This window comes from Heloderma suspectum, chromosome 11 (genome assembly GCF_057233095.1).
Source record: "Heloderma suspectum isolate Gila_16-S chromosome 11, 16-S_ref, whole genome shotgun sequence".
In the NCBI taxonomy this organism is placed as follows: Eukaryota; Metazoa; Chordata; class Lepidosauria; order Squamata; family Helodermatidae; genus Heloderma; species Heloderma suspectum.
Genome location: NC_139468.1, coordinates 1,542,256 through 1,569,091, shown reverse-complemented (window position 1 = coordinate 1,569,091; position 26,836 = coordinate 1,542,256). Strand labels below are relative to the sequence as shown.

The 26,836-nt window shown below is 46.2% G+C and overlaps 1 protein-coding gene across 11 annotated transcripts in view; it reads left to right on the top strand.

Moving 5' to 3' along the window:
• The window catches only part of NEDD4 (NEDD4 E3 ubiquitin protein ligase), a 66,658-nt gene extending 40,174 nt beyond the window's left edge, over nt 1–26,484 (top strand). For all 11 annotated transcript variants that reach the window (XM_084816516.1, XM_084816515.1, XM_084816526.1 and 8 more), the window contains 16 exons: nt 737–940; nt 2,026–2,103; nt 2,271–2,325; nt 2,406–2,464; nt 3,832–3,897; nt 4,504–4,733; nt 9,239–9,360; nt 9,467–9,537; nt 9,710–9,805; nt 10,307–10,380; nt 10,597–10,657; nt 22,990–23,049; nt 23,159–23,266; nt 23,703–23,799; nt 24,395–24,467; nt 24,570–26,484. In XM_084816516.1, the coding sequence (XP_084672642.1) occupies nt 737–940; nt 2,026–2,103; nt 2,271–2,325; nt 2,406–2,464; nt 3,832–3,897; nt 4,504–4,733; nt 9,239–9,360; nt 9,467–9,537; nt 9,710–9,805; nt 10,307–10,380; nt 10,597–10,657; nt 22,990–23,049; nt 23,159–23,266; nt 23,703–23,799; nt 24,395–24,467; nt 24,570–24,672 (1,557 nt within the window). In that variant the 3' untranslated portion in view covers nt 24,673–26,484. The remainder of the gene's footprint in view (nt 1–736; nt 941–2,025; nt 2,104–2,270; nt 2,326–2,405; nt 2,465–3,831; nt 3,898–4,503; nt 4,734–9,238; nt 9,361–9,466; nt 9,538–9,709; nt 9,806–10,306; nt 10,381–10,596; nt 10,658–22,989; nt 23,050–23,158; nt 23,267–23,702; nt 23,800–24,394; nt 24,468–24,569) is intronic.
• The last annotated feature ends 352 nt before the right edge of the window (nt 26,485–26,836 follow it).

The window sequence follows — 26,836 nt, the reverse complement described above, 5'->3', positions numbered from 1 at the left end:
AGAAATACAGAAGGATGAGTGTGGTAGCCCCATCGAGAGCATCTGGGTTAAAATAAATGGAGCAAAGAATAAAAAGAACCTGGTGGTCGGAGTCTACTACCGGCCACCCAGTCAAGGAGAAGACGAGGATGAAACTTTTGAAAAGCAAATTGCCAAGGTTTCAAGAAAGCATGATGCAGTAGTAATGGGGGACTTCAATTTCCCCGATATTTGTTGGGAGACAAATTCTGCAAAACATGGCCCCTCCAGGAAATTCCTGGCTTGTGTTGCTGATAACTTCCTCCTCTTGGGCATCTTGGCACCAGTGAAATGTGTTCCTTATGAGACTCCAGCTGTGAAGACTTGGTCAGTGATACCATCCTGAGCAACTGGGGAAAGGGAGGTGTCTCTTGGGGTGCAGGGCCCATAGATCAGTGATCGAGCACATGCTTCTCAGAGACAAGATCTCACAGGTATCTCCAGTACAGAGACCTTGGGGAGCAGTGCTGGCAAAGCTCTGCCTGAGATCCTAGATAGCCACAGCTAGGTCTGGCTCGGCCTATGGCAGCACCCCCCTCGCATGCTCACACTCGCCTGCACACGTGGCTCTCTCTTTTTAAAAGCGCGCATGTTGTCAGTGACAACACACACATCTCAGCATGCCTTGCTTGTGGCTTTGGGCAAGGCTGAGGGTCAGCACAACCCCTTCCTTGTTTGGCATCCATATAATTCTTCGTGCGCTCCACGTTTCCGATAGGTGGGAGCAGATGCAGGTCAGCAGACCCCAGCTCCGGGTTCTTCCACCAGACGACTCTTGGCATCAGATGACTCTGTGCAGCATCCTTTGTCTCCAGAAATGCCGGAAGCAGATCACGGATTCCTCCCCAAAGGCTGGGAAGTTCGTAATGCACCAAATGGGAGGCCGTTCTTCATCGATCACAACACCAGAACGACCACGTGGGTAGGTTGTTTTCAGGTGCGCGTTCACATTTGGCGATTTAGAGGGCAGGTGCTGTGTCTGGGGGGAGGGGGAGAGGGAGGGACGCTCCTGGAGTGGAACTTCTGTGCAGAGCACAGGGGGCCGGGCCCTCGTCCCCTGGCAGTAGTGCCTGCCTGGCCAAGTGGACCTTTGCTGAACTGCAGACACGTCCTTGCAGCAGTCTGTGAAAGATGTGTGTGGGAGGAACTGGGATGAAGGGGAGTGCCACATGGCTGCGGAGCACTCACAACAGCTAGCTAAGCCGGCCAGCTTTGTCACCTCGAAAGGCCCTGCCTAGGATGCTTCTGGCTTCCCTTCATGTGGCCCTCCTTGGGCAAGGCACTGACTAGCTGGCAGACCTCGCTGCTTCCACAGTCGCCACTCTTGCAGATCCCTACTGTCTTGATTGACCTGCCAGCTGCTTGGATTCTATTCCAGTGCCTATTTATTTACTTACTGAGAGCATAATAAAAATAAATGTATGAGCAATTCCGCCAGCTGCAAAGAAAAACAAGTTAGTAATGAATCCAGCACCGTGAAAGCACCAGGGCTGTAACTGAAGGGCTGATTCAAAGCTATCCTTCCTTTTCTCTCCCACCTGCCCCCTTGATCAACTGTTGTTCTACCCCAGCTCATCAGATTAATGTCCCTTTCAGCTACATCATTAGCTGGATGGAAACTGCTAAGAAAAGGGACAGTTGGCCCTGGAAGCAGGGACCGCTTCAAAAATAAACAGGGAGTTTGTTAAGATCAAGCTGCTTGCGTCTTTGGGATTTGCTGGTCGATGGCTGTAGTAGTCCTGAGCACATTTTCTAGGGATCAAGTCCCATTAAACAAAATGGGGCTTCTGAGGAAACACACAGTCCATGGAGACAGGTATTGTGGGCATTTCATGGAGAACTCTTGGGCTATATCAAGCGGTGTATGGAATGACCTTGCGGGATTCTGTTTGTGGAAAAGTGGTTCCAAGTGGCCCTATGTGGAAACAGCCTGTGTTGAACAGCTGAAAGGGAGCTGTAAATGTCCATGGCTAAAATAATACTGCAACAGTGTTTCCTTTGTCCAAGGATGACCCCAGGCTAAGAATTCCAGCTCATATGAGGAGGAGGACATCTTTGGACCCTGTAGATATTGGCCCACTACCAGTGAGTGCCTCTGTCTTCTGTTGCTTTAAAGACTTGCTTCAGATGTTGCAAAGCACAGTTAAATGTGTACATTTAAAATGCTGTTGTTGAAATCTGAATGGAATCATACAACACCATCTTTAAGCATCCTGCTGATGGGCTCTCATGCTTTTCACTCTTTCCTTTAGCCTGGCTGGGAAGAAAGAATACATACAGATGGAAGAACATTCTATATAAACCACAGTATGTAGAAAGTATAATATGACCCTACCTACCTATTGTTTCTTATTCTTATTGGAACTAAGACATATATGTACTTGCAGACACAAAAAAAACTCAGTGGGAAGATCCTCGCTTGCAGAACGTAGCAATAACTGGACCAGTAAGTCCGCCTCTATTACTTTTCAAACAATTATAATAATTATCCATGAGTTTGCATCCTGCATTCATACAAGTACACCTTACCCTCTGGAGTACACTTCATAAATTGTCTATAAATTAAAGATGATCCTTCCAAGCAATCTTTAGCTGTATGGAAGAGATTAGAGAATTCAGAATAGTTCAGATGAATTATTACAATTACTGTGAACGTGAGAAGTGACTAAACTGGACAAGGCATTGAATAAGTAGTGACAGGTAATGATGGTGCTGAAATTCAAAACGGATGGGGTGTGGGGGGCTTATAAAGACAAATGCCCCCAAAGCTCATTATGTGCTGAGCCAAAACACCACTAAAAGTGTGTGCCTGGTTTGTAATTAGCTTGTTTTATCATTCTCCATCACCACTGCTCTCCCCATCCCTTCTCTACAAAACTTACCTAGCAATAGAAAGGCCTCCCTGCAAGGCCTACAGTGAGATGGCATCATCCTAAGCGTTGGGGACCCTGGGAGGACATGTAGTTCCCAGGGCACCTGAGTACTTCTTAGGGCTGTCAGGTGCCTTGGGAACTAGTATGTCTCTTAGGGCTTCTTGCACTATTTCAGTGTTCCAGATGCCCAGGGAGTAATGAAGGTTTTGTGTAGAGGCCTCCTGGAAGGCCTTCCCATCACTTCGGGCAGAGAAGGTTTTGGGAGAAATGAAAGTAACCGGGAAGGGTTCAGGTGTTCACATGGGGTTGGGTTCACCCATCACTAATGACAGTTGGAGTTGAAGAGAATTCCCAGACCTACTCCCCTCCCCACAACTGGTGCACTAATGCAGGGCTCTCAAATTGGTCTCCATCTGCCACCATAGCACCCTCATAGCCCACAGCAATCAGTGGTGCAAACCCAGGCTTTCTTGGCAACTACACCAACAATTCCTGGATGCCTCATGTAGAAGCCATTCACTAAAGGGTGGTATCTGAACTGTTCTGTGTCCTGCACCTCTGGGATCAGCATGGAATCTACTGCAGTTTATGATTTTTTTCTCAACTTACAAAAGGCAAAAAATGGATTATTAAAGCTGTGTGTGTGTGTGTGTGTGTGTGTGTGTGTGTGTGAGAGAGATAGAGAGAGAGAGAGAGAGAGAGAGAGAGAGAGAAGGATAAGTGGTTCAAGGCTGGCTTGCAGAAAATGACAAGTTGGTTTTTGAATAAGTTCAAATTAGTAACTCCTAAAGAGAATTAGAATGCAAGACTGAAGATGCTCCGGTCCCATTCTGTAATGATTTCATGGCCCAAGACAGAAACCACAGTGAAGGGTGGCATTCGATACTTGAGCATCTCAAATTCTTTTTTGCTTCCTCTCTTCCCCCCCCCCCCCCCAAAGGCTGTGCCTTATTCCAGAGATTATAAAAGAAAGTATGAATTCTTCAGAAAGAAGTTAAAAAAACAAGTAAGTGACAAGGCTTCTAAGAGATACATTGAGACCAGAGTCTTTCCATGCCAAAGGGGTTGGAAACAAATACTAGAAGGTGCTCTGTTTTTTCCAGTGCATTTCCCTGCAACGAGTATGAAAATTAGTCAGTCCACACCCCTTTCTCTTTAACAGTTTTTTCCCTAATGTTACACAATGTGCTAGTGAACAAATCAGTAGACCAGTGTGTAGACAACTTTAAATAGCCAGTTGTTGCAGAAGTACAGTTGTGCGCATAACTTGTTTAACTGTAGACCATGTCAAGAACAGCACAGCTCTGTTCTGATGTCTTGGGCTACCCTTCTCTGCATTACTACAGACTGGCTGAATGTGTCGTTAAGAAATGCTGAAGCGACTCCCTTGTCCTTGCAGCCTTGAAGCATTGTGACTTTAGACTGGTATTTGTTAGCGCATGTACGTACTTTCAAATACATGTATAATTAAATGGCATTCAGCATTCTGTGTTAAAATGGACAGGATGAAATTTCTTACCAAAAGTGCAGTGCCTTTAAATGTAAGTGTCATTATATTTTCATTACACTTGGCTAATTACTCTTAACATTTAGTTCTCCTGTTCCTCTTCAGAGTGATATTCCAAATAAATTTGAAATGAAACTTCACCGTGCCACCATCTTTGAAGACTCATACAGAAGAATTATTGCTGTAAAGAAACCAGAATATCTCAAAGCTAGGCTTTGGATTGAATTTGATGGCGAAAAGGGGTTAGACTATGGAGGGGTCGCCAGGGAATGGTTCTTCTTCCTCTCCAAGGAGATGTTTAATCCTTACTATGGATTGTTTGAATACTCTGCTACGTAAGTAAGAGCCTTGCTGTGGTCAAGGTTCTGCCATCTTCATGCAGGTGTGAAATTATAAACAGCTTAGACAATAAATGATCCAGTCTGCCAGCCAGACTCTTCAAATCTAGTGTGAAGTTCACTCAGCAAAACATGGCTACTTCAAGTTCCCTCCCTCCCCTCCCTTTGCAGACTGCATCAAATATATATTGAGTGTTTGTACCTTGTATTGGGTACCCGGGACAGATTGGGGAATCTGTTGGTGTACCGCCCACCCCGCTGCCCATCAGACTCCCTGCCTGAGCTGACGGAGGTGGTCTCGGACTTGGTGTTGAGGACCCCTAGGATGATGGTCCTGGGGGATCTCAACTTCCATGCCGACGCCGCTGTATCCGGGGCGGCTCAGGACTTCATGGCCGCCATGACATCCATGGGGCTGTCCCAACATGTCATCGGCCCAACGCATACAAAAGGACACACGCTTGATCTGGTTTTCTCGACTGGGCAGGAGAATGGTGATCTGAAAGTGGAGGAATTAATATCTGTCCCTTTGTCATGGTCAGATCACTTCCTGCTGAGGTTTAGACTCCTGGTGGCCTTTCCCCTCTGCAAGGGTGGGGGACCTATTAAAATGGTCCGCCCCCGGAGATTAATGGATTCCAGAGGGCTCTGGGGGATTTTCCTGCTGGTATGGCTGGTGCTCCTGTCGAAGCCCAGGTCGCTCTGTGGAATGCAGAGATGACTCGGGCGGTTGACACGATCGCGCCCAAGCGCCCTCTCCCTCTGAGCAGAGCCTGGCCAGCTCCTTGGTATAAACCTGAGCTGAGGGCAATGAAGCAAGAGGGGAGATGGCTAGAACGCACGTGGAGGAAAACTCGTGCTGAGTCTGACCGAACACAGGTAAGAGCCCACTATCGAGCCTACTCTGTGGCGGTGAGGGTGGCAAAGAGACAGTTCTTTTCCACCAGCATTGCATCTTCTCATTGTCATCCAGCGGAGCTTTTCCGAGTGGTTCGCGGCCTGTTACATTCTGGGCCAGGGAGAGAGACGGTGGAACCCTCGGTAGCACGCTGTGACGAGTTTGCACGGCACTTTGAGGATAAAGTCGCTCAGATTCTTCATGAATTGGACACCACCATTAATGCAGTTCCATTGGTAGAGGCGTTCAGAGCACCGTCTGGTCCAGTTTTATTGGATGAGTTTCAGTTACTGAGGCCTGAGGATGTGGACAAGGTGCTTGGCCAAGTCCGATGGACCACTTGTGTGCTTGACCCTTGCCCTTCATGGCTTATTAAATCAAACAAGGAGGGGTTGTCCGGCTGGGTCCAGGAGGTTGTAAATTCCTCCTTGAGAGAGGGAGTGGTGCCTGCCGCTTTAAAAGAGGCAGTAATTAGACCACTCCTGAAAAAGCCTAACCTGGACCCAGAGGATGTTAACAATTATAGGCCAGTGGCCAACATCCCCTTCCTGGGCAAGGTGCTTGAGCGGGTGGTTGCAGGCCAGCTCCAGGCACTGTTGAATGAAACGGATTATCTAGATCCATTTCAATCGGGCTTCAGGCCTGGTTTTGGAACGGAAACTGCCTTGGTCACCCTGTGGGATGACCTCTGCCGGGAGAGGGACAGGGGGAGTGCGACCCTGTTGATTCTCCTGGACCTCTCAGCGGCTTTCGATACCATCGACCATGGTATCCTTCTGGATAGGTTGTCTGGGTTGGGAGTTGGAGGCACTGCACTACAGTGGTTCCCGCTCCTACTTGGATGGCCGATTCCAGAAGGTGGTGCTGGGGGATTACTGCTCTGCGCCATGGCAATTGTGCCATGGGGTTCCACAGGGCTCTGTTTTATCCCCCATGCTGTTTAACATCTACATGAAACCGCTGGGGGAGGTTATCCGAGGTGTGGGCTGAGGTGCCATCAATATGCAGATGACACCCAGCTCTACCTCTCTTTTACATCAAAACCAGGTGAGGCAGTGACTGTTCTGAATCAGTGCCTGGGCACGGTAATGGACTGGATGAGGGCTAATAAACTGAAACTCAATCCAGACAAGACGGAGGTACTGTTAGTGGGTGGTTCGTCTGCCCGGCTAGGTGATATTCAACCTGTTCTGGAGGGGGTTGCACTCCCCCTAAAGGATCAGGTTCATAGTTTGGGGGTGCTCTTGGATCCAGAACTGTCACTTGAGGCACAGGTGAACTCAGTGGCACGGAGCACTTTTTATCAGCTTAGGCTGGTATACCAACTACGCCCTTATCTGGACAGAGATAGCCTAGCTACAGTTATCCATGCTCTGATAACTCCTCGTCTGGATTACTGCAATGCGTTATACGTGGGGCTGCCTTTGAAAACGGTCCGGAAACTTCAGCTGGTCCAAAATAGGGCAGCAAGATTGTTAACAGGGACTGGCCTGCGAGCTCATATTACGCCAGTACTTTTCCAGCTGCACTGGCTGCCAGTCCATTTCCGGGCCCGATTCAAAGTGCTGGTGTTAACATTCAAAGCCCTGAACGGCTTGGGGCCAGGTTACCTGAAGGATCGCCTCCTCCCATATGTGCCTGCCCGGACCTTAAGGTCATCATCAGCGGCCCTTCTCCGTGAGCCCCTGCCAAAGGAAGTGAGGCGGGTGGCTACTAGGAGGAGGGCTTTTTCTGCTGTGGCACCCTGGCTCTGGAATGAGCTGCCTAGTGAGGTTCACCTGGTGCCTACATTGTATTCCTTTCGGCGCCAGGTGAAGACCTTTTTATTTTCCCAGGCATTTTAGCATTTTAGCTTTCTAAATTTTTATCTTTGCTGTTTTAAATCTGTATTTTAAACTCCTGCACTGCTGCTAGGTTTTATTGTGGTTGTATTGTTATATTGTGGTTTTAATGTTCTGTATATTTTAAATTGTTTTATTGTGTGTTGTTTGGTTTTAATTTTTGTGAACCGCCCAGAGAGCTTCGGCTATTGGGCGGTATAGAAATGAAATTAAATAAATATATGAGCATGTAAATTCTCCCAATGGTGGGAAGTAAATAGTGGGGTCCCACAGGGATCTGTATTAGGATCAATGCTTTTCAACCTGTTCATAAACGATCTGGAATTAGGAGTGAGCAGTGAAGTGGCCAGGTTTGCTGATGATTAAAACAAAAAGGAATTATGAGGAGCTCCAAAAGGATCTCTCCGAACTGGGATGATGGGCATCCAAATGGCAAATGTGGTTCAGTGTAAGCAAGTGTAAAGGATGCACATTGGAGCAAAAAATCCCAACTTCAAGTATAACTTCATGGGATCTGAACTAGCAGTGACCAACCAAGAAAGAGATCTTGGGGTTGTGGTGGACGGCTTGACAAAAATGTCAACCGAGTGTGCAACTGTTGTAAAAAAAAAAGGGGGGGGCAAACTCCATGTTAGGCATAATTAGAAAAGGAATTGAGAATAAAACTGCCAATATCATACTGTCCCTCTACAAATCTATGGTGCAGCCACACTTGGAATACTGTGTCCAGTTCTGGTCACCACACCTAAAAAAAGATATTGTAGAGCTGGGAAAAGTGCAGAAAAGGGTAACTAAAATTATCAAGGGGCTGGAGCGTCTCTCCTGTGAGGGAAAGTTACAACAGCTGGGATTGTTTAGCTTGGAAAAAAGAGGGTAAGGAGAGACGCGATAGAGGTGTACAAAATGATGTATGGTGTGGAGAATGTGGATAGGGAGACATTTTTCTCTTTCTCTCAAAATACTAGAACCTGGGGTCATCCCATGAAACTGATTAGTGAGAGATTCAGGACAGATCAAAGGAAGGACTTCCTCACACAGCGCAGAGTTCAACTAGGGCATTCGTTACCACAACATGATTGGATGGTCACCAATTTGGATGGCTTTAAAAGGGGCTTAGACAAATTCCTGGAGGAGAAGGCGAGCCATGGCTGCTGGTCCTGATGGCTTTGTGCCACCTCCAGTACCAGAGGCGGTGGGCCTGTGTACACCAGTTGCTGGGGAGCATGGGCGGGAGGGCGCTGTTGCGTTCGTGCTCTGCTTGGGGGTTCCTGGTCAACAGCTGGTTGGCCACTGTGTGAACGGAATGCTGGACTGGATGGACCCTTGGTCTGTTCCAGCAGGGCTCTTCTGATGTGCAATTTGAGCATTAAGAACCAAAATTTAACTTGAGCCTGAACTGCAGGAGGAGGAAGCAAGCAGCAGCAGCTCTGCTCTTGCTCATCTTTGGGCATGTCCCACATGGAACTGCAGTGCAATGAGAGAAGTGCTAGGTTGGCTGGAAGGCGAGTCTTGTCTTATCCAGGAAGGGCTCGAACTCGGGGGTGAAGCCCCTGCTTTGCTTGCAGAAGGTCCCAGGTTCAGCCCCTGGCAGCATCTGCAGATAGGGCTGGGAAAGGCCTGAGTCCGAAGCTGCAGAGAGCCACTTCCAGGCAGTGCAGACAGTGCGGAGCTGGAGGGGCCCAGAGTCTACCTCAGCCGCCAGCTGTTTGCGGAAATCACCAGTATTCACTTTGTCAAGCGTGTGGCCTCTTCTTCCCTTGCAGGGACAACTATACACTGCAGATCAATCCGAACTCTGGCTTGTGCAATGAAGATCATCTCTCCTACTTTAAGTTCATTGGTCGTGTGGCAGGGATGGCTGTCTACCACGGGAAGCTCTTGGACGGTTGGTACTCGGTGCGGCGGGGGGCGGAGGAGCCTCCTGGCCCGCACTAACGCTCGACATCCGGGAACGTGGCTTCTGTAACCCCGTTCTTGCTCTCCTCTTACAGGCTTCTTTATCCGCCCTTTTTACAAGATGATGCTTCAAAAGCCGATAACACTTCATGACATGGAGTCTGTGGTATGTAGGCCTGTATGTATGTATGTATGTCAAGCAGCAGGTATGTATGCTGCTGCTTGACATTCTGCGCTGAACGAAAGCGGTGCAGACCCTTCACACCCGGCCCACGATGGCCACGTAGCGCTATTGTGTTGCAGACATTAAGCATCCATTCCTTTCATGTCCACTCTAGGACAGTGAATACTACAGTTCTCTGAAGTGGATTCTTGAAAATGATCCCACAGAGCTGGACCTCCGGTTCACCGTCGATGAGGAACTGTTTGGGCAGGTTTGTTCCCGTGCAGGTGTTAAGCGTTGCATGCTCACGAGGGATGGTGTGTGTTTCAGGTTGTTGTTCAGTCTTAACAAGTCTAGTATTACTTCACCGCTTTTGGTGATGCAGCAGTCAGTGGGTAAGTTGAGTTTATGTAGAATTTTTAGTTTGCTGCCTCAAAACTTGGAGTAGCTTACCAAATAGGTTAAAATCACACCAAAACATGCCTGCATGCCAACACATAAAATGGCTCTACAAGTCATTCCTGTGACAAAATGTATCGTCTAAGGATTTAGTCTCTGGAAGTAGCTACAAGCACGCTGGAGCCCCGCCAGCAAGCCAGTCTTGCCGTTGATCAGAACGCTCCTTTGCCACCTCACTGCGCCAAGCATTGTGCCATCTCCAGGTGGCCCGCAAAGGTGAGCCGCCTCGTGGCCTGGGGAGCAGGCGCAGGAGCCCAGCCTCACTGCGTTGCCTAGTGCTCATCATCTGCTCTCGTTCCCTGTTCCTGTTTAGACTCATCAGCATGAGCTGAAAAGTGGAGGGTCAGAAGTGGTGGTCACAAATAAGAACAAGCAAGAGTACATTTAGTAAGTAAGAGACCGCAGAGCCCCTGTGCCTCCTCTTGATCCCTTGCGTTGCACCGCAAGGACGCCTCCTTGCCACCAGTTCTCTGTGGCATTCCTGGTCTGCCCCATCTTACAGTCAGGGAGGTGGGTAATGTTATAAAGAACCCTATAAAGAACCACTGGATTTAGTTGCCTTGTTAGAGCATTTTAAACTGTATACTTGCTTCCATTTTACAGTCTTGTAATACAGTGGCGATTTGTGAACAGGATCCGAAAACAGATGGCTGCCTTTAAAGAGGTACTAAAATATATGAATACTTTTAATCTAATATTTAAAATAGGTGCATTCTTTCCTCTTTGAATATTGATTTTAGTCCATTAAGCTCTAGGATATAATTTTTATCTGTGTGTATTTGGACTTTTACCTTGTGTTACAGATTTGGCCTTTGGCCATTCAGACTATAGTTCCAGTATTCAGGAAGCCGTTGGCTGCCAGTTAACTACTCATAGCTGATCAATATACTTCAAAGCATACACCAAAAATGGTTTTAGGTGGATTCAATTTTGGTTTTGTACTAACAAGCATTAGTAAAGGAAAATCTTTTTAATTCATTTTTATTAGAAATATACTTGTAGCATCATATCAAAACATAACTTGCATAAAATTACATAAAACAGTCCTTTTTCTTAGACTTTTAGTCCTAATAGCTGTAAAAGAAGAGAGCTCATTCTAAATACCAGGTTCTCTATTCAATACTGAATAGCCTGTTCAGCTGACAGGTACACAGGTCTGGTGAGCTTCTAATAAGAAGCTCCCACCTTCTAAAATCAATACATATTTCTGCCTTTTTACTAGGGCTGTGCATGGACACCCCCCCCCCCCCCGATCCAACTCAGAAGCCACTTCGGGGCTTCCAAGCCGGGCCTGATTCAGTTCAGGATGATTTGGGGTGGGGGTGACCCGCCTTGGCCAACGAAGCCAAAGCAGGATTCGGACATCCGAATCCCAATTCAGCGCCCCCAACACACCGCCCAGCCCCCAGCTCTTTTCCTGGGCCCTTGTTCCGCAGGGCAGGGGTGCCACCGCCGGGGAAGCCACTGCCAGGGAAAATGCCTGTTGCAGCCCACCAACCGCCGACAGGCACGAGGGCAGGAGTTGTCCTCCAGCTGTGCTCTCTCCCTTCTTTGGAAGGAGGGGAGGGTGCCCAGGTGGAAGACGACTCCTGCCTCTGCTCAAGCCTTCATGGGTTCCTTGCTTGTGAGGAGCCCATGAAGGCTTGAGTCAGGTGGTGGAGGCAGGAGTTGCCCTCCAACTGCGCGGTGTCCCTGCCTTGGAAGGAGGGGAGGGCACCCTGTTGGAGGCTGACTCCTGCCAATGAGTGTGGGCTGCCACTGCTGTTGCCACCAGCTCCTAGGCCCTCTGGAGGCGTACCACTAGCCGTTTTGTTCTGGGGAATGGGAGGAGCCATTTTTCCTCATTTTTGCGCCATGGCTGTGCCTGTGAGTGGCAGATCCATGATTTTTCTGGATCAGTCCATGGAGGCAGATGTGCTCTATGATATGTTGGTGATTTGGGGTATTTGTTCTGCAAAAATCTTATGAAATCAAGAGGATCCCTGCCAAGGATCCATGTTTCTCCCACCGAGTGCAGGAGGCCAGCCAGTATGGGGTTTCATGCTAGGAGACTGTCCAGTGGGCAAGATTCCATGCAAGGCCCCTACAGTCGTTCCTCCTGGTCTTCTAGACAGAAATAGCATGCAACCTCAACCCAGCGGTGACAATACCAGCGGAAGTCTCTAGCTCCCAACCTCACGGAAGGTGTCCCCATCCAGACCCTGACATTTACCACCCTAACCACGGATGCTTGCCTCACGGGATGGGGCGCTCTCTGCAGGGCCCATGACACCCAGGGCCTGTGGACCAAGGATGACTCTCACCTCAGCATCAACCTACTGGAACTGAGGGCCATCTGCCTGGCATTGAGACACCTAGCCCCACAGCTAGAGTTGCAGGATGTCCTAATCAGAACAGACAGCATGGTAGCGAAGTTGTACTTGAACTAACAAGGAAGGACTCTGTCCAAATCCCTTCCGAAAGAGGCCATGATGCTATTCCGGTGGGCCCCCAAACACCTCTGTTCCGTCAAAGCAGAGCACCTAAAAGGCATGCCGAACAACCAGGCCGATTGGCTCAGCGGGATGTCCCTAGACTTAGGGGAGTGGTTCCTCCACCTGGATACGTTCAGTTGGATGACGAGCTGGTTAGGCCGGCCCTGCGTTGACCTCTTCGCATCCCAGCAGAAAGCCAAGCTCCCCAGATTCACCACTTGCTACATCACGAGAGGTGCCGAGTTCACAAACGCCCTGACCAGGTTCTTTACGCCTTCCCTCCCCTGACCCTCATCCTGAAGGTGATCCAGAAGCTGAGGGACCAGTGGGCAGAACTAATCCTGATAGCACCCAAGTGGCCAAGGAGACCATGGTACACCAACCTTATAATCCTATCCACGGTCAAACCTCTGACCCTGCTGCCCCAGCACGATCTGCTGACTCAAGGGCCAATCACGCACCAAGACCCAGGTTTCCTGAAACTAACCGCCTGGAGGTTGAGTGGAAACTGCTAGGGGTCCATGGCTACTCTTCAAAGGTGGTTTCCACCCTCCTGGGCTCCAGGAGGTCCTCCACTAATAGATTGTATGAGCGCACCTGGAAGGCCTTCCTCATCTGGGCCCAGACAACAGGGAGGAACTGTTCGTCACCAGCATAGGCAATATCCTGGAGTTCCTCCAGGAGGTCTGTCAGCAGGCCTCAAAACAAAGACCTTAAGAAGACAGGTTTCTGCCTTGGGGTCCATACTAGGGGAGCTAGGAGGGGGGCCCCTAGGGTCTCACCCTCACATCAGAAGATTCCTCAGGGCAGCCTCCTTGATCAACCCTCCCCCAGTGAGGAGGTTCTTCACGTGGAGCCTCAACGCTGTCCTCAAGGCACTGTCCAAATCTCCATTCGAACCCCTGGGGACTGCTACCCTTAAGGGGTTGACCCTCAAGAGGATTTTCCTTCTGGCTACCACATCTGCCAGAAGGGTCTCTGAGCTGGGGGCTCTTTTGATGGAAAAGGAGCTTTGCACTTAAGGTGGTCCTCCGCCCAGGCCCAACCTTCACCCCCAAGATCAACTCAGTCTTCCACAGAGCCCGGGAACTGGTCATCCCATCCTTCTGCCCTCACCCTTCCAACCCCCAGGAGAGGGAGCATCATACCCTGGATGCCAGGCGGGCCCTCAAGTTCTGTCTAGATAGGACCATGTCCCACAGGCAACATAGTGCCCTATTTGTGTCCTTCAGACCATCCTCCATGGGCAAGAAGGTGTCAGTAGCCTCTCTGGCACACTGGCTACGTGAGTGCATTGTGTTCGCTTACACTTCCAGCAGCCTAGCAGTCCTGGAGGGAATATTGGCCCACTCAGTTAGAGGGATGGCCACATCAGCTGCCTTCTAGGGAGAGCTCTGCTAGAGGAGATCTGTAGGGTGGCCACGTGGTCATCTGTGCATACATTCACACGTCACTACAAGATTAACCTTTTTGCCTCTGCAGAGGGTGCTTTAAGCAGGAGGGTCCTCCAGAGGGTCCTACAACCCTTGCAGGGGCCGGCCAAAGGGTTTGTTGGCCCACCCAGGGATGAACTGCTTTGGCACATCCCTGTACTGGCTGGCCTCCTGCACTCAGTGGGAGAAATGGACATTCTTTACTCACCGGTGAATTTCTGTTCTTGTCGAGTGAAGGAGGCCAGCCAGGCCCACCTGGGCTGGCCTCCTTCTAGGTGAGTCTTAGGCTCAAGGTAGGCCTCAACACTGTTGCTTCCTCAGCCTGTTCATCAATCAAGGTTCACAATAGAAGACCGTCAGGACGTAGGGCTTTCGAGGGGTTTCAATGACTTGGAAGACTCAGCTGGTGAGCAGGGGGGAGGCCCAGCCTCCTCCAGAAGTTTAAGTTGGGGACTGGCTTCCCAGCCCCGAAGGCGGGGCCTTCCCCGTGCTGGCTAGCCTCCTTCACGCAATGAGAACAGAAATTCACCGGTGAGTAAAGAATTTCCATTTTTGCACCTTGGCTGCCCACGAGTGGCGGATCCATGATTTTTCTGGCTCAGTCCACGGAGGCAGATGTGCTCTGTGATTGGATGGTGGTTTTGTGGGTCTTCCCTTTAAAAATCATATGAAACTGCGAGGATCCCTTTTTGATTTTATGGATCTTTGTTTTAGCCAGTCCGCATAGCACGTGCTTTCTTCTTGGCTTCATTCTGCCAAATGAGAGTGGGAAGGGTTAAGGTTTCCTTTGCCATGACTGGCAGAGACTGAGGCAGTTGCTCCCAGTGGCTTGGACTGGAGCAGAGAGAGAAATGCCATGGAGCTTCCCTCTCAGCTCCCGTCCCATCCCGCTGCTGCCGCTGCCGCCGCCACCATCATTGCACACAACGGCAGCTTGTCAGGGCAGCGGGAGGCTGCTCAATTATCAGGCGGCTCACCCCCCCAATGGATCGTCTTGTGCCTCCCCTGGGGTGCGTGCACTCGCTTTGGAGGCCATTGCTCTAGCCAAATAACGTTCAGACAGTTCTCTCCTCTGCAGTAACACCACCTCTCTCACAATGAGCAAGCGGAGGCTGACTCACAGCAAAGCGCCCTCCCTCCTCCGCCTCTCCTGGTAGCCGGATCTCTCACAAATTGATACATTTGGTGCCTCTGCATCCTATCACCTTCCTCCTCCTCCTCCTGCCCCTCCACAAGACCTTTCCGAAGTTGATACATTTTGGAGACAACCTGTCTAGGCTGCTCAGAAGACATAAGAAGACCTCTGAATATGCGAGGCGGAGGAGGCACTTCCTGGAGGAGCCGCTTCGCTTCAGGGCGCCTCGGTGCTGATCTGATCTGCTTCATATCACGACGAGGCGCCTCTGAATCAGCCCACTTCACGTCGTTATTCGGGCTGTGTCCCGAGGCGGTGCACAGCTCTTCTTTTTACTAATACGATCTACTGTCCCCTAAATTAGGGCTCACACTTCTAATTCCTTAATAAACATTCTTTAAAAAACTAGAACATACAAAAAAGGCTTACACATACACTTTTCAGGATAGGTAAGATCAATTTTGAATTATACTTTTGAGAAGATAGTTCCTTATTCAAAATTTGCTAATTAAACCAAAGTCTATAAATTTTTTTAGACATCTGTATCAAGCTTTTTGATGTATATAGCTTACACAATATTTTTTGCTCTTTATAAGTACACTTTTGACCTGGAATAATACAGTCTCACACCTGTTCATTACCTGAATAACTTTTTGGCCCGTGTGTTAGGGTTTAACTTGGCTTTTTCTCTTTGGATATCATTCAGGTCAAGTTGACCATTACTTTTTATGCTAGTTACCCAGAATTCATTGTGAACCTGCTTGCTGAACCTGTGTTTTTCCTTCAATACAATTACTACTTCTTTATTTACATTTTCAAATTCTTAATTAGCACTGACATTTGGCATTGGCATTTCATAATAAGATATATTGTTTTAAGAGAGGTGGATTAGCATTTTCTCAATAGTCTTCCCAGCAAGTCCAATAAAGCAAAATTAGCTATTTCCGAAAAATCCAGGACAACCTCTCCTATTGGGGATGGCTATTGGAAACAGACTTTTTGGCTTGAATTAATATCTATGTTTGGTATTTTTTCAAGAATCTTGTACCACCTATTTTTTGTTGTGTTCAACATATATTTATAATAGATTCATAAAACACCTTGTTACAAGGATTCCAAAAACCAATCACAGTAGTACAAAAATAAGTACACTTTAAACTGTGGTTACATTAAGTCACATAATAATGTTCTTTGGCAATGTTTCAGTATGCGTTAGATTTGTTCTTTGTAAAGGATTCTGCTTTTTATGAGTTTTCATGTAGGCTGTCATTATAAATTAGTTCATTCTTTTGGGATTGTTTGTCAGTATGTAGACTCTTAGTTCTGGATTCAAATCTACCATCTTATACATATGTCCTTGTCTCACAGAATATGCTTTCCATGTTATATCTTTTCCAAGATTCATTGCTCTTGCTTGTAGTCAATAAGGAAGAGTTTTCAAGTATTTGGGTATACCTGGTCCCCCTGGATTTTGTTCTCAGGTTTCATTCTTATCAGCATATTTTATATGACTTCCAGATATCTCATCAGGGTCATATGCTGGGCAGGTTTCATTATATGACTTTCATGTCTCACACACGCTAACTGGGACCCACGCTGAGCCAGGATTAACATCAGGCACCTGTTTTCTAAAATTTTCTATTTTTTTCAGTCTAAGCCAAGAGATAAGATCTTTGCAGACAGTCGTTATTAATGAACACAAACATACAATATTTTTACAAGTTATTAATAACTTTTTGTTATATTGTGATCAGTTTTTAAAACTTATTACATCATATATTTTAACTTTTTAGAGCTTTACTCTCACAAATGCATCAAAGTATGTTTCATATTTTTTGCCTTATTATTTAACTGGGCACCAGGGTCCTGTGATTCTTATAAAAACATGTTCTTCCAAGTGTTCCAATTTCAGATTTTAAAATTCTTTCTTTTAGGAGGTTGTTTTTGCTTTCTATTCAGTTTGTATAAGTTAAAGCATTTGTTAAATCCTTTATTACAGTTCTTCTGGTTTGGTAACCAGTGTTCTGAGCAGGCTTGTTCTGAACAAGAATATTTGCTTTAACATTAAATAGCACTGTTCAGAGAAGCCTCATGTAAGCATCTTTAAGCAAAAGTCTTTTTGTTTCATCATGTCAAGATGGAGCTAAGTATTTGTTAGCTGCGCATTCATTCCATCTCCAAGGCATACCATGATCATATCAGCGAGCGGTTCCATGTCTCTGTTGCTCTGCAAGTCCAGCCTCCACCAGGCTTCCAACACAGATCGGAGGCACAAAACACAGCTTCTGTCGGAGGCTGTCTGTGGTGTTCTTCTTTACTCCGTCATTCTCTTTAGGCTGATGATCAGCTGCACTCAAATAATAATATAGGGTATTATTCAGTTAAAAAGTTTGTCGTATAACCGTGCCTTAAGTGGTGAGTCAAATTTGTATACTGTTGTAATTCACATTGTGACAGTGCCCCGGTGCTCCATAACACATTGTTTCTTGGTAGTTTTTTTCTGGCTTTATGGTTCATTCAAAAGAATTTTAATGTTCACATTGCTTCTAGTGATCCTTTAAATTCGTCATTGAGTTCTGTTTTTAGGATTCTTATAAAGCTGATTGCATTTTCGAACTTATAGGAAGGATAAACCTCAATGAAAACTCAAATTGCTGTGGAACAACTATTAGTTGACAAAGTTCTTAGTTGGCCTCCTGATACAAAATAATTAAATGTTCTGATATTCAGTACTTGCATATTGATGGAGGTTTCTTTCTTTGTCTCTTTTCTTGTATCAGGAGGGGGCTGGTCTAAATTGCCTTCAAGGTTGTTTCTAGCCATATGCTTCTACTCTCTCCTGGATTCGTTTGCCCAGCTTTAAGCACTGAAAGTTAGGAGTTAATGGAGTGGTGTACCAGGTGCTAGTTTAATGTCAGTTGCAGCCAGGAGGACCAATAGTTCTTAGCGGAAAGTGATCAAAGTGGAAGCAAATTTGTTTAGAGGTATACTGCATTGTTCTTGCCTATAGCATCATGTTAAAGCTATTATTTGATTTTTACTCGTACATCGAATATGAGAGCGTGTTTACACATAGGTCTCCCTGTGAAGAGCGTTGTAAGGGCTGTTTGCATCTGCGTATTTTCCTTACCGTCACATCACAGATTTGGGAGTAGTAAGGTGTTCTGCGTTTTAAGGTTGTTCTGCAAGTTTCAGCTAAACAGACATGCATGCTGTGCCCCAATGTGAGTGTTGCCCCCTCAGAATAGACAGGCTTACGCTGGAGGCAAAGGCCCCTTGGTGGTCTTTGGCAGTCTAACTTTTGACAAAACACAACTTAAATGTCACTTGCATATACATCAATGAATGTTTTTAAAAGCATGTTCATACTCCTGTGATTGAGCTTGAAGGCTCAGTAAAAACAAGTCATTTTTCTCTTCTTTAAAAAACAACATTTAGCCTTTTACTGCATTATGATTAAGGTCTTAATAGTAGAATTGGGATTAACTTGGTGGCAAATATTATATTGGGCTATATATTGTTTATACCCGCTTATGTAGCCTGGGCCACCAGAGTTCATGATTCAGGAGGGTTACAGCCAAATTTCAACCCTAATTTATGTGGCCCACACTGAAGTGAGCTTGGTATATTAATTTTTGCTATCCTGCTACCAATTGAACTATTTTCTGTTTTATATTTAAAAAACAAAGCAATATTTGTCATCTAAATTTGTAAGGTTATATCTAGCTGAATAACTTGGGCTTTTTTATTTGAACTCTCCATTTAATTTTTTTTTTTTAATTATTGCCTGTGACCTAGTGAGAATACTGACAGAGGCTATCTGTCTTGGCAGCCTGGGCCATCATGTCAGGAGTGCATTGCCCTAAATTTGAACACTGAAATTTTTCCTAAGTGCTGGCCAGTGAATAACTTTAAATAGCAGCCTTATATGGCTCCATTTTTTCTATGTATACAAGAGGCTTTTTCTTACTAAAAATTCTGAGACATCAGTTTAACATACTTTTGAAAAAGAATCAACACAGCTTCCATCTCACTAGCCTTTCAGAGTTTTTTGAGAGTGTCAATAAACATGTAGACAGGTGTGATCCAGTAAACATTGTTTACTTGGACTTCCAAAAAGCTTTTGACAAAGCCCCTCACCAAAGCCTCCTGAGCAAACTTACCAGTCATGGAAAGGAGAGGTCCTCTTATGGATCAGTAACTAGTCAAAGAACAGAAAGCAGAGAGTAGGAATAAATGGTAAATTCTCCCACTGGAGGGATGTAAATAACGGGGTACCACAGGGATCTGTATTAGGACCAATGCTTTTCAATTTATTCATAAATAAATGGCCCCTCCAGGAAATTCCTGACTTGTGTGGCGGATAACTTCCTCCTACAGAAAGTGGAGGAGGGAACTGGAGGATCGGCTATCCTTGACTTGGTCCTAACCAACAGAGATGACTTAGTGGATAAAGTAGCAGATACAGGAACTCTGGGGGAAAGCGACCATGTTGTACTTGAGTTCTTGGTTCTAAGGGAAGCAAAAGCCGAGTGTACTCAAACGCGTACCGTGGATTCCAGGAAAGCTGATTTTAATAGACTCAGAACAATGATCGGTAAGGTCCCATGGCAAGCAACGCTAAAGAGAAAAGGAGTCCAAGATGGGTGGGAGCTTTTAAAAAAGGAAATTCTCAAGGCACAATTACAAAGAAGTCCAACACGAAGAAAAGGTGGAAGACAACAGAAGAGGCCAGTGTGGCTTCACAAAAACCTTAGAGATGACCTGAAAATAAAAAAGGACACATATAGGAGGTGGAAGGAAGGCCAAGCAACAAAGGAAGAGTACAGGCAGGTAGCACAGAATTGCAGGGATGGCGTCAGGAAGGCTAAAGCTGAGAACAAGCTAAGGTTAGCGAGGGATGCTAAAAGCAACAAAAAGGCTTTCTTCAGCTACATGCATAGTAAAAGGCAGAGGAAAGAAATGGTGGTTCAGCTATTAAATAAGGATGGCAAAACGATAACAGATGACAAAGAAAAGGCAGAGGTGCTCAATTCCTACTTTGGCTCAGTCTTCTCCCAATAGAGGGTCTATGATCCCCCCTGGCAAAGGCAAAATACAGGCCAAAGGGGCAGGATTGCAGCTTGAGATCGATAGGCATATGGTCAAGGAACACCTCATTACTTTGAATGAGTTCAGATCTCCAGGGCCAGATGAACTGCATCCTAGAGTCATAAAGGAACTGGCAGAAGAACTCTCAGAACCGCTGTCTATTCTCTTTGAGAAATCGTGGAGGATGGGTGAAGTGCCAGATGACTGGAGGAGGGCTAATGTGGTCCCTATCTTCAAAAAGGGTAAAAAGGAGGAACTGGGGAACTACAGACCAGTCAATCTGACATCAATCCCTGGGGAAATTCTGGAGCAGATTCTAAAGCAATCCATCTGACTTTGAAAACAATGCAGTGATTACTCGAAGCCAGCATGGATTTGTCAAGAACAAGTCCTGCCAGACGAATCTGATCTCATTTTTGGATCAAGTCACCTCCCTTGTGGACCGTGGGAATGCTGTAGACATCATATACCTCGACTTCAGCAAAGCTTTCGACAAAGTGCCCCATGATCTCCTGATGAGCAAACTAGCTCAAAGTGGGCTAGATGAAACAACGATCCGGTGGATCCACAGTTGGCTACAGAATCGGACTCAAAGAGTGCTTCTCAATGGGACTTTCTCAAACTGGGGAGAGGTAACGAGTGGGGTACTGCAGGGCTCAGTCCTGGGCCCAGTGCTCTTCAACATTTTTATGAATGACTTGGAGGAGGAGGTGCAGGGAATGCTGATCAGATTTGCAGATGACACAGAATTGGGTGGGATAGCTAATACTTTGGAAGACAGAAACAAAATTCAAAGTGATCTGGATAGACTGGAGCACTGGGCAGAAAACAACAGAATGACATTTAACAGGGATAAATGCCAAATTCTGCACCTAGGAAAAAGAAACCAAATGCACAGTGACAAGATGGGGGATACGTGGCTCAACCACACTACAAGCGAGAAGGTTCTTGGAATTGTTGTCGATCACAAGCTGAATATGAGCCAGCAATGTGATGTGGCTGCAAAAAAGGCCAATGCCATTTTGGGCTGCATTAATAGAAGCATAGCATCCAAATCCCGGGAAGTACTAGTTCCCCTCTACTCAGCACTGGTTAGGCCTCATCTGGAGTACTGTGTCCAGTTCTGGGCACCACATTTTAAGAAGGATGCAAACAAACTGGGGAGGGTTCATAGGAGGGCAACAAAGATGATCAGGGGACTGGAAACAAAGCCCTATGAAGAGAGACTGAAAGATCTGGGTATGTGTAGCCTTGAGAAGAGAAGACTGAGGGGAGATAGGATAGCGTTCTTCAGGTCCTTGAAAGGTTGTCCCAGAGAGGAAGGCCAGGATCTCTTCTCGATCATCCCAGAGTGCAGGACACGGAATCATGGGCTCAAGTGACAGGAAGCCAGATTCCGGCTGAACATCAGGAGAAACTTCCTGACTGTTAGAGCAATATGACAGTGGAACCAATGACCCAGGGAGGCGGTGGGCTCTCCCACACTGGTGGAGTTCAAGACGAGGCTGGACAGCCATCTGTCAGGGATGCTCTGACTTGGATTCCTGCATTGAGCAGGGGGTTGGACTCGATGGCCTTGTAGGCCCCTTCCAACCCTACTATTCTCTGATTCTAAATCATCTGGAATTAGGAGTGAGCAGTGAAGTGGCCAAGTTTGCCAATGACACCAAATTATTTAGGGTGGTCAACACAAACGGATTGTGGGCAGCTCCAAAAGGATCTCTCCGTGGGAGGATGGGCATCCAAATGGCGAATGCGGTTCAATGTAAGCAAGTGTAAAGTGATGCATGAACTTCAAGTATAACCTCATGGAATCTGAACTAGCAGTGACCAACCAGGAAAGAGATCTTGGGGTTATAGTGGACAGCTTGACGAAAATGTCAACCCAGTGTGCAGCTGCTGTAAAAAAGGGCAAACTCCATGTTAGGCATAATTAGAAAAGGAATTGAGAATAAAACTGCCAATATCATACTGCCTTTGTACAAGTAAATGGTGCGACCACACTTAGAATACTGTGTACAGTTCTGGTCACCACACTTAAAAAAAGGTAATGTAGAGCTGGAAAAAGTGTAGAGCAGGGCAACTAAGATGATCGAGGTGCTGGAGCAACTCCCCATATGAGGAAGAAATTCACAGAAATCTGATCTCACATGAATCTGTTGCGGATTTCTCTGTCACACCTAGCCAAAATAGAATAGATCTGAGACTTCTGGAAGATGCTCAGCAAAGCTTCCTGTTGAGGGAATTCTTTCCTGGTGGGGTACAGACATGTTGCCATGTCCCTGATCTGGAGCATGGCTGGTATAGCCAGGGTGGTGGCTTCCTAGTTCTCGGGGAGGATAAGACTGTGGCTACTAGTCACGATGGCCACATATTACCTCGGCATCAAGGGGTGGGATGGCTCTTCATAGCCGTTGCTGGGGAGCATGAGTGGTGGGGTGCTCTAATTGCATTCCTGTCCCGCCTGTGAGTTTCCCCTTGAGGCATCTGGTTGGTCACCATCCAAGCATGCTGGACAAGATAGAGGGCTCTGTGCTCTGATCCAGCGCGGCTCTTCTGATGGTCTTAGTGAAGCAGAGCCTGAGCCACTTAGGAACTGAACAGGCGAGAAACAGAGCCTTGAACTGTACCTAGAAAGCCAAAAAGAGCCTGTGCGGATCCTGGAGGGCCAGTGCGAGGAGCCCTCGTGCCTATCCTCCTCAGGAGTTCTGACTGCGTTCTTTGCAAGTGACACACTTTTGAGCAGGGTAGAGGATGGTGCAGGGGATCACAAGGACGTCTCCCCCTCCACCCCCCAGCCCCAAGTCACAGACTTGTTCATAGAAACGGTTCTTCAGCTTGTCTCTGCTCTTCCATATTCTAGGGCTTTTTTGAACTCATACCACAAGATCTCATCAGAATCTTCGATGAAAATGAGCTGGAGGTAACTGTTACTCTGCTTCCATCGAAAGTTGTTTCCTGTTGCAGTTTTGTGTTGTGATACTTTCCTGAGAGACATTTATTCTCATTCCCCCTCCCTGTCTTCGGGCTAGTTGCTGATGTGTGGCCTGGGAGACGTCGATGTGAACGACTGGAGGGAGCACACCAAGTACAAGAACGGCTACAGCGCAAGTCACACAGTTATTCAGTGGTTTTGGAAGGTAACCAGAACAGTGGTTTTCTTCTTCGAGCAGCAACATTTCAAACCAGCTTTAGATCAGGGTTGCGTGAAAGTGAGTCTTTGCGTACCTCTGCAAGTGGCGAGGAGTAGGTAGGTTGTTAGACACACTCTGTTCTGTCATGGCTGTACTAAAGATGGGTGGAACTCCACTTACAATGGTGGCACTGGTTAGCCACCACAGAGCACAGATCTTGGCAGCCTCCTAAATTAACAACAGATTCTCCTTTGTGCAGTGGAAGCCAAAATCGCCCAGCCAGAAACCAAGCTACTTTGCTTTGAGCAGACTCATAATCTGAGGTTTTTAATTTGAGATGGTCAACAAGTAACTCTGGCCAAACTGAACAACCCCCCCAGACAAACCTGTGGCAGTTGTTCATCATGTTAGTATTTCAATACGACTTTGTAATTCTGCCTAGGCTGTGCTAAAGATGGATTCTGAAAAACGAATAAGACTCCTTCAGTTTGTAACTGGCACATCCCGTGTACCTATGAATGGATTTGCTGAATTGTATGGTATGTAATTGGGGATTCAAGCATTGTTGTCATATTTGGCATTTGTACAGGCTTTCTAAGGCAAAGTGCTTCACACACTGGGTAAGGTAGGTCCTTGTATTGCAGATGGGGTTGGAGCTGAGAAAGTAATGACCTCTCTTAGTGGGTTTATGGCAGATGGACTGAAGACTTGAACCCCAAAGGCTTCAGGCCCTTGCCACTCAAAATCTCCTTAGGACTGACGCATTGTGAAGAAAATGTGCGAGGGGGTTCCCAATGCCATGCGCAGCTTGGAAGGCAAATGCAGGGGCAGGGGGCACTTGCAGGAGGAAACACCCCATCCACCCTTCTCCTGCACCCCCACATACACCTCACTTCGGTGCAGGGCTGGGAACATGCAGTTGCTCAGATCACGGCCAGCTGCACTTTTAGCTACTGCTACATTAGCTCTGTTTTATCCCTAACTAGAATTAAATTAAACCCTAATAGGAAGATTGACTGAGATCCTTGGTTGCTTTGCAATTATCCAAATAACAGCAAGAACTCTCTGCTTGATGGGTTGACCTTATGACCAGGTGAGAATCTAAAATAGTGTGACTTGTTCTCTTCCTTGCAGGTTCAAATGGACCACAGTTGTTCACCATTGAGTACTGGGGCAGCCCTGACAAACTGCCAAGAGCCCATACTTGGTAAGTACTCCTGAATGTGAAGCATTATGTTTACATAGTTGATCTGTCTGTCCTGGTGCATAATCTAGCCTTTATTCTTGTCTCTTTTCTCTCTCTCCCCAGTTTTAACCGCTTGGATTTGCCTTCATATGAATCATTTGAAGACTTGTGGGACAAGCTTCACATGGCAATTGAAAATGCTCAGGGGTTTGATGGCGTTGATTGAGCCCTGGATAGAAGCAAGCTTCTTTTCTGTGCTGCAATTTGAAAGTTTACAAACAAACAAATATATTCCAGGGAATCTGTTGCTGTATTTTTTGGCAATTGAATCTTTATGGTATCATTTTTTAAAGAAGTGTTAATTTCAATAATGCTTAACTGCATTTTGCATTTCAAACTCTTGCCTGTTTCATTAGCTGGTGCAAAATGAACACTGATGAGGCTGACATCAGCCTCGCGTTACCTCTTACAATATTTGCCTTTTTGGCACTCTGAACTACTGAAAATGTAAGCTGTGAAGAAGCAGAGTTAGTCTTTCTGTTTGTCCGTGTGTCCGTGTGTCCATGTGTGTGTGTTCTCTCTCCTGAAATAGCAAAACAGCACATGGATTCTGCTCTTGGGTTGTGAGGCTTTTCTTCAGACTTTCCAAAGCACCTTACTACATTTTTTAGTAAAACCTTAAAATCTTTCCATCTTGTAGTGCCTGCTCGCAGTATGCCAACTCTGGTTGCAGTTGTGCACATGGCTGCAAGCCTGTGTTTGTAACTAGAGGCTGTACAGTAAGTACCCTTTGTTTCAGCCCCCTTTGAGTTGAATGGGAGCCATCTAAGAGCACACAAATGCTCTTGCACAGCCCCTGTCCATTTCTATGGGGTTTGCACAGGAATAATGTCCCCTTCGATTGTGCTCTATGCTTTTAGTATTGACCCTTCTATTTCTAAAGTTTTTTAGCTTTTGAGGTTAAAAGTAGCGTGAACTTGAATGAAATTATTTTAAAATCTGTTTGAATTTATATACTAATGTATTTTTTGGTAAATCATATTCTGATAAAATGTCTAACAAACAAACAATATTTTCAGCCTAGCTTCCTCAAACTCAAAACAGTATTTTTGTTTTTTGAATGTCACAGTATTATAACAAAATGCCTTTTCTTATCCATTCTTGCAGTATTGCATCACAAAAATATGGACATGTTTACAGGGTTTTATGGGCCAAATTCAGCAATCGGATATGTGCAAATGTGAGTGTCACTTTGCAGAATGCACTCAGGGCAGAATTTGGCCCTGAAATTTGTTTACATGTTAAATTGCTCCCCCTCCAAACCTAACCTGGCCGCATTTTTATATTTTCTCAATGTTTAGTCTAGAAACCAAATAAAATACAGTATAACCAAAGTTATAGTAAATAATGTGCAATTTATTGAGAGCTAGCAGTTCACATAAGTTTAGCATGAAGCTTTTCATACCATTGTAAAATAGGAAATATGGATATTTTGATATAAATGTCAGGGCCGGTATTTTGGTCAATGCTGGTTTAGAATCATCAGTTTTGAGAGGTGAAAGTTTACACGGTGGTCTCTGACTTGGGTTGACTCTTGAACCAGTCACCATGTGCGCATCTGGAGCAGTTGCCAGAGTACCATCGTCTTGGTTCAGTTGAGGGGGTGGCGGTGTCAGAGTACTGCTCTTGGCCCATTGAACAGAGGCCAGGCTGCCACAGTTCCTGGTGAACTGCACCCAAGATGTGGTGGAAAGGCAGGCCACAGCTGTGGCCAGTTGCTGCCTCAGACATACATTGTCAAAGACCTGCAGCTTGCTTAACAAATGAGTCTTAAGGAATCATTAAAATCCCTTTTAGACTAGGTCTAATGCAGAGTATTACCAGGAAATAAAGATAACTATTCAGTCTACATACTGGTGTCTTTTTTGATAAAACTTGGAATGATCTGTCTGTATAGATTTGAATGTAACTATCAGAGTACTTCAATCTAACAAATGAAGAATCTGAAACAGTAAATAAAATTTATTCTAATAAATTAGCTGGTTTTCATTCAAGCCATTTGATACTTGTGGAATTGTTTAAACCAAATCATTTGAAACAAGCCAGGCCTATTGATCTGAGGAAAATCCCATCCGTTCCTCCTCCCTTGCTTCTCATCCCCCAGGCAGAGAGCCTTGTGCCTACAAGCTCTTTTTCTCCTCCCACATGGTCTTGTCCTCTACTCCCCCACCCCCAAATCATCACCAACTCTTGCCAGAAAATGTCTTCCTGCAGCATTGGAGTCTTCTCTGTCTGAATCCCTCGGGGCAATAGTCTTCTTAACTAATCCTTTTCCAATGCCAGCATTTGGATACATGAAGTTCTTGCCCCCACATCTTGTCCTTCCCCCA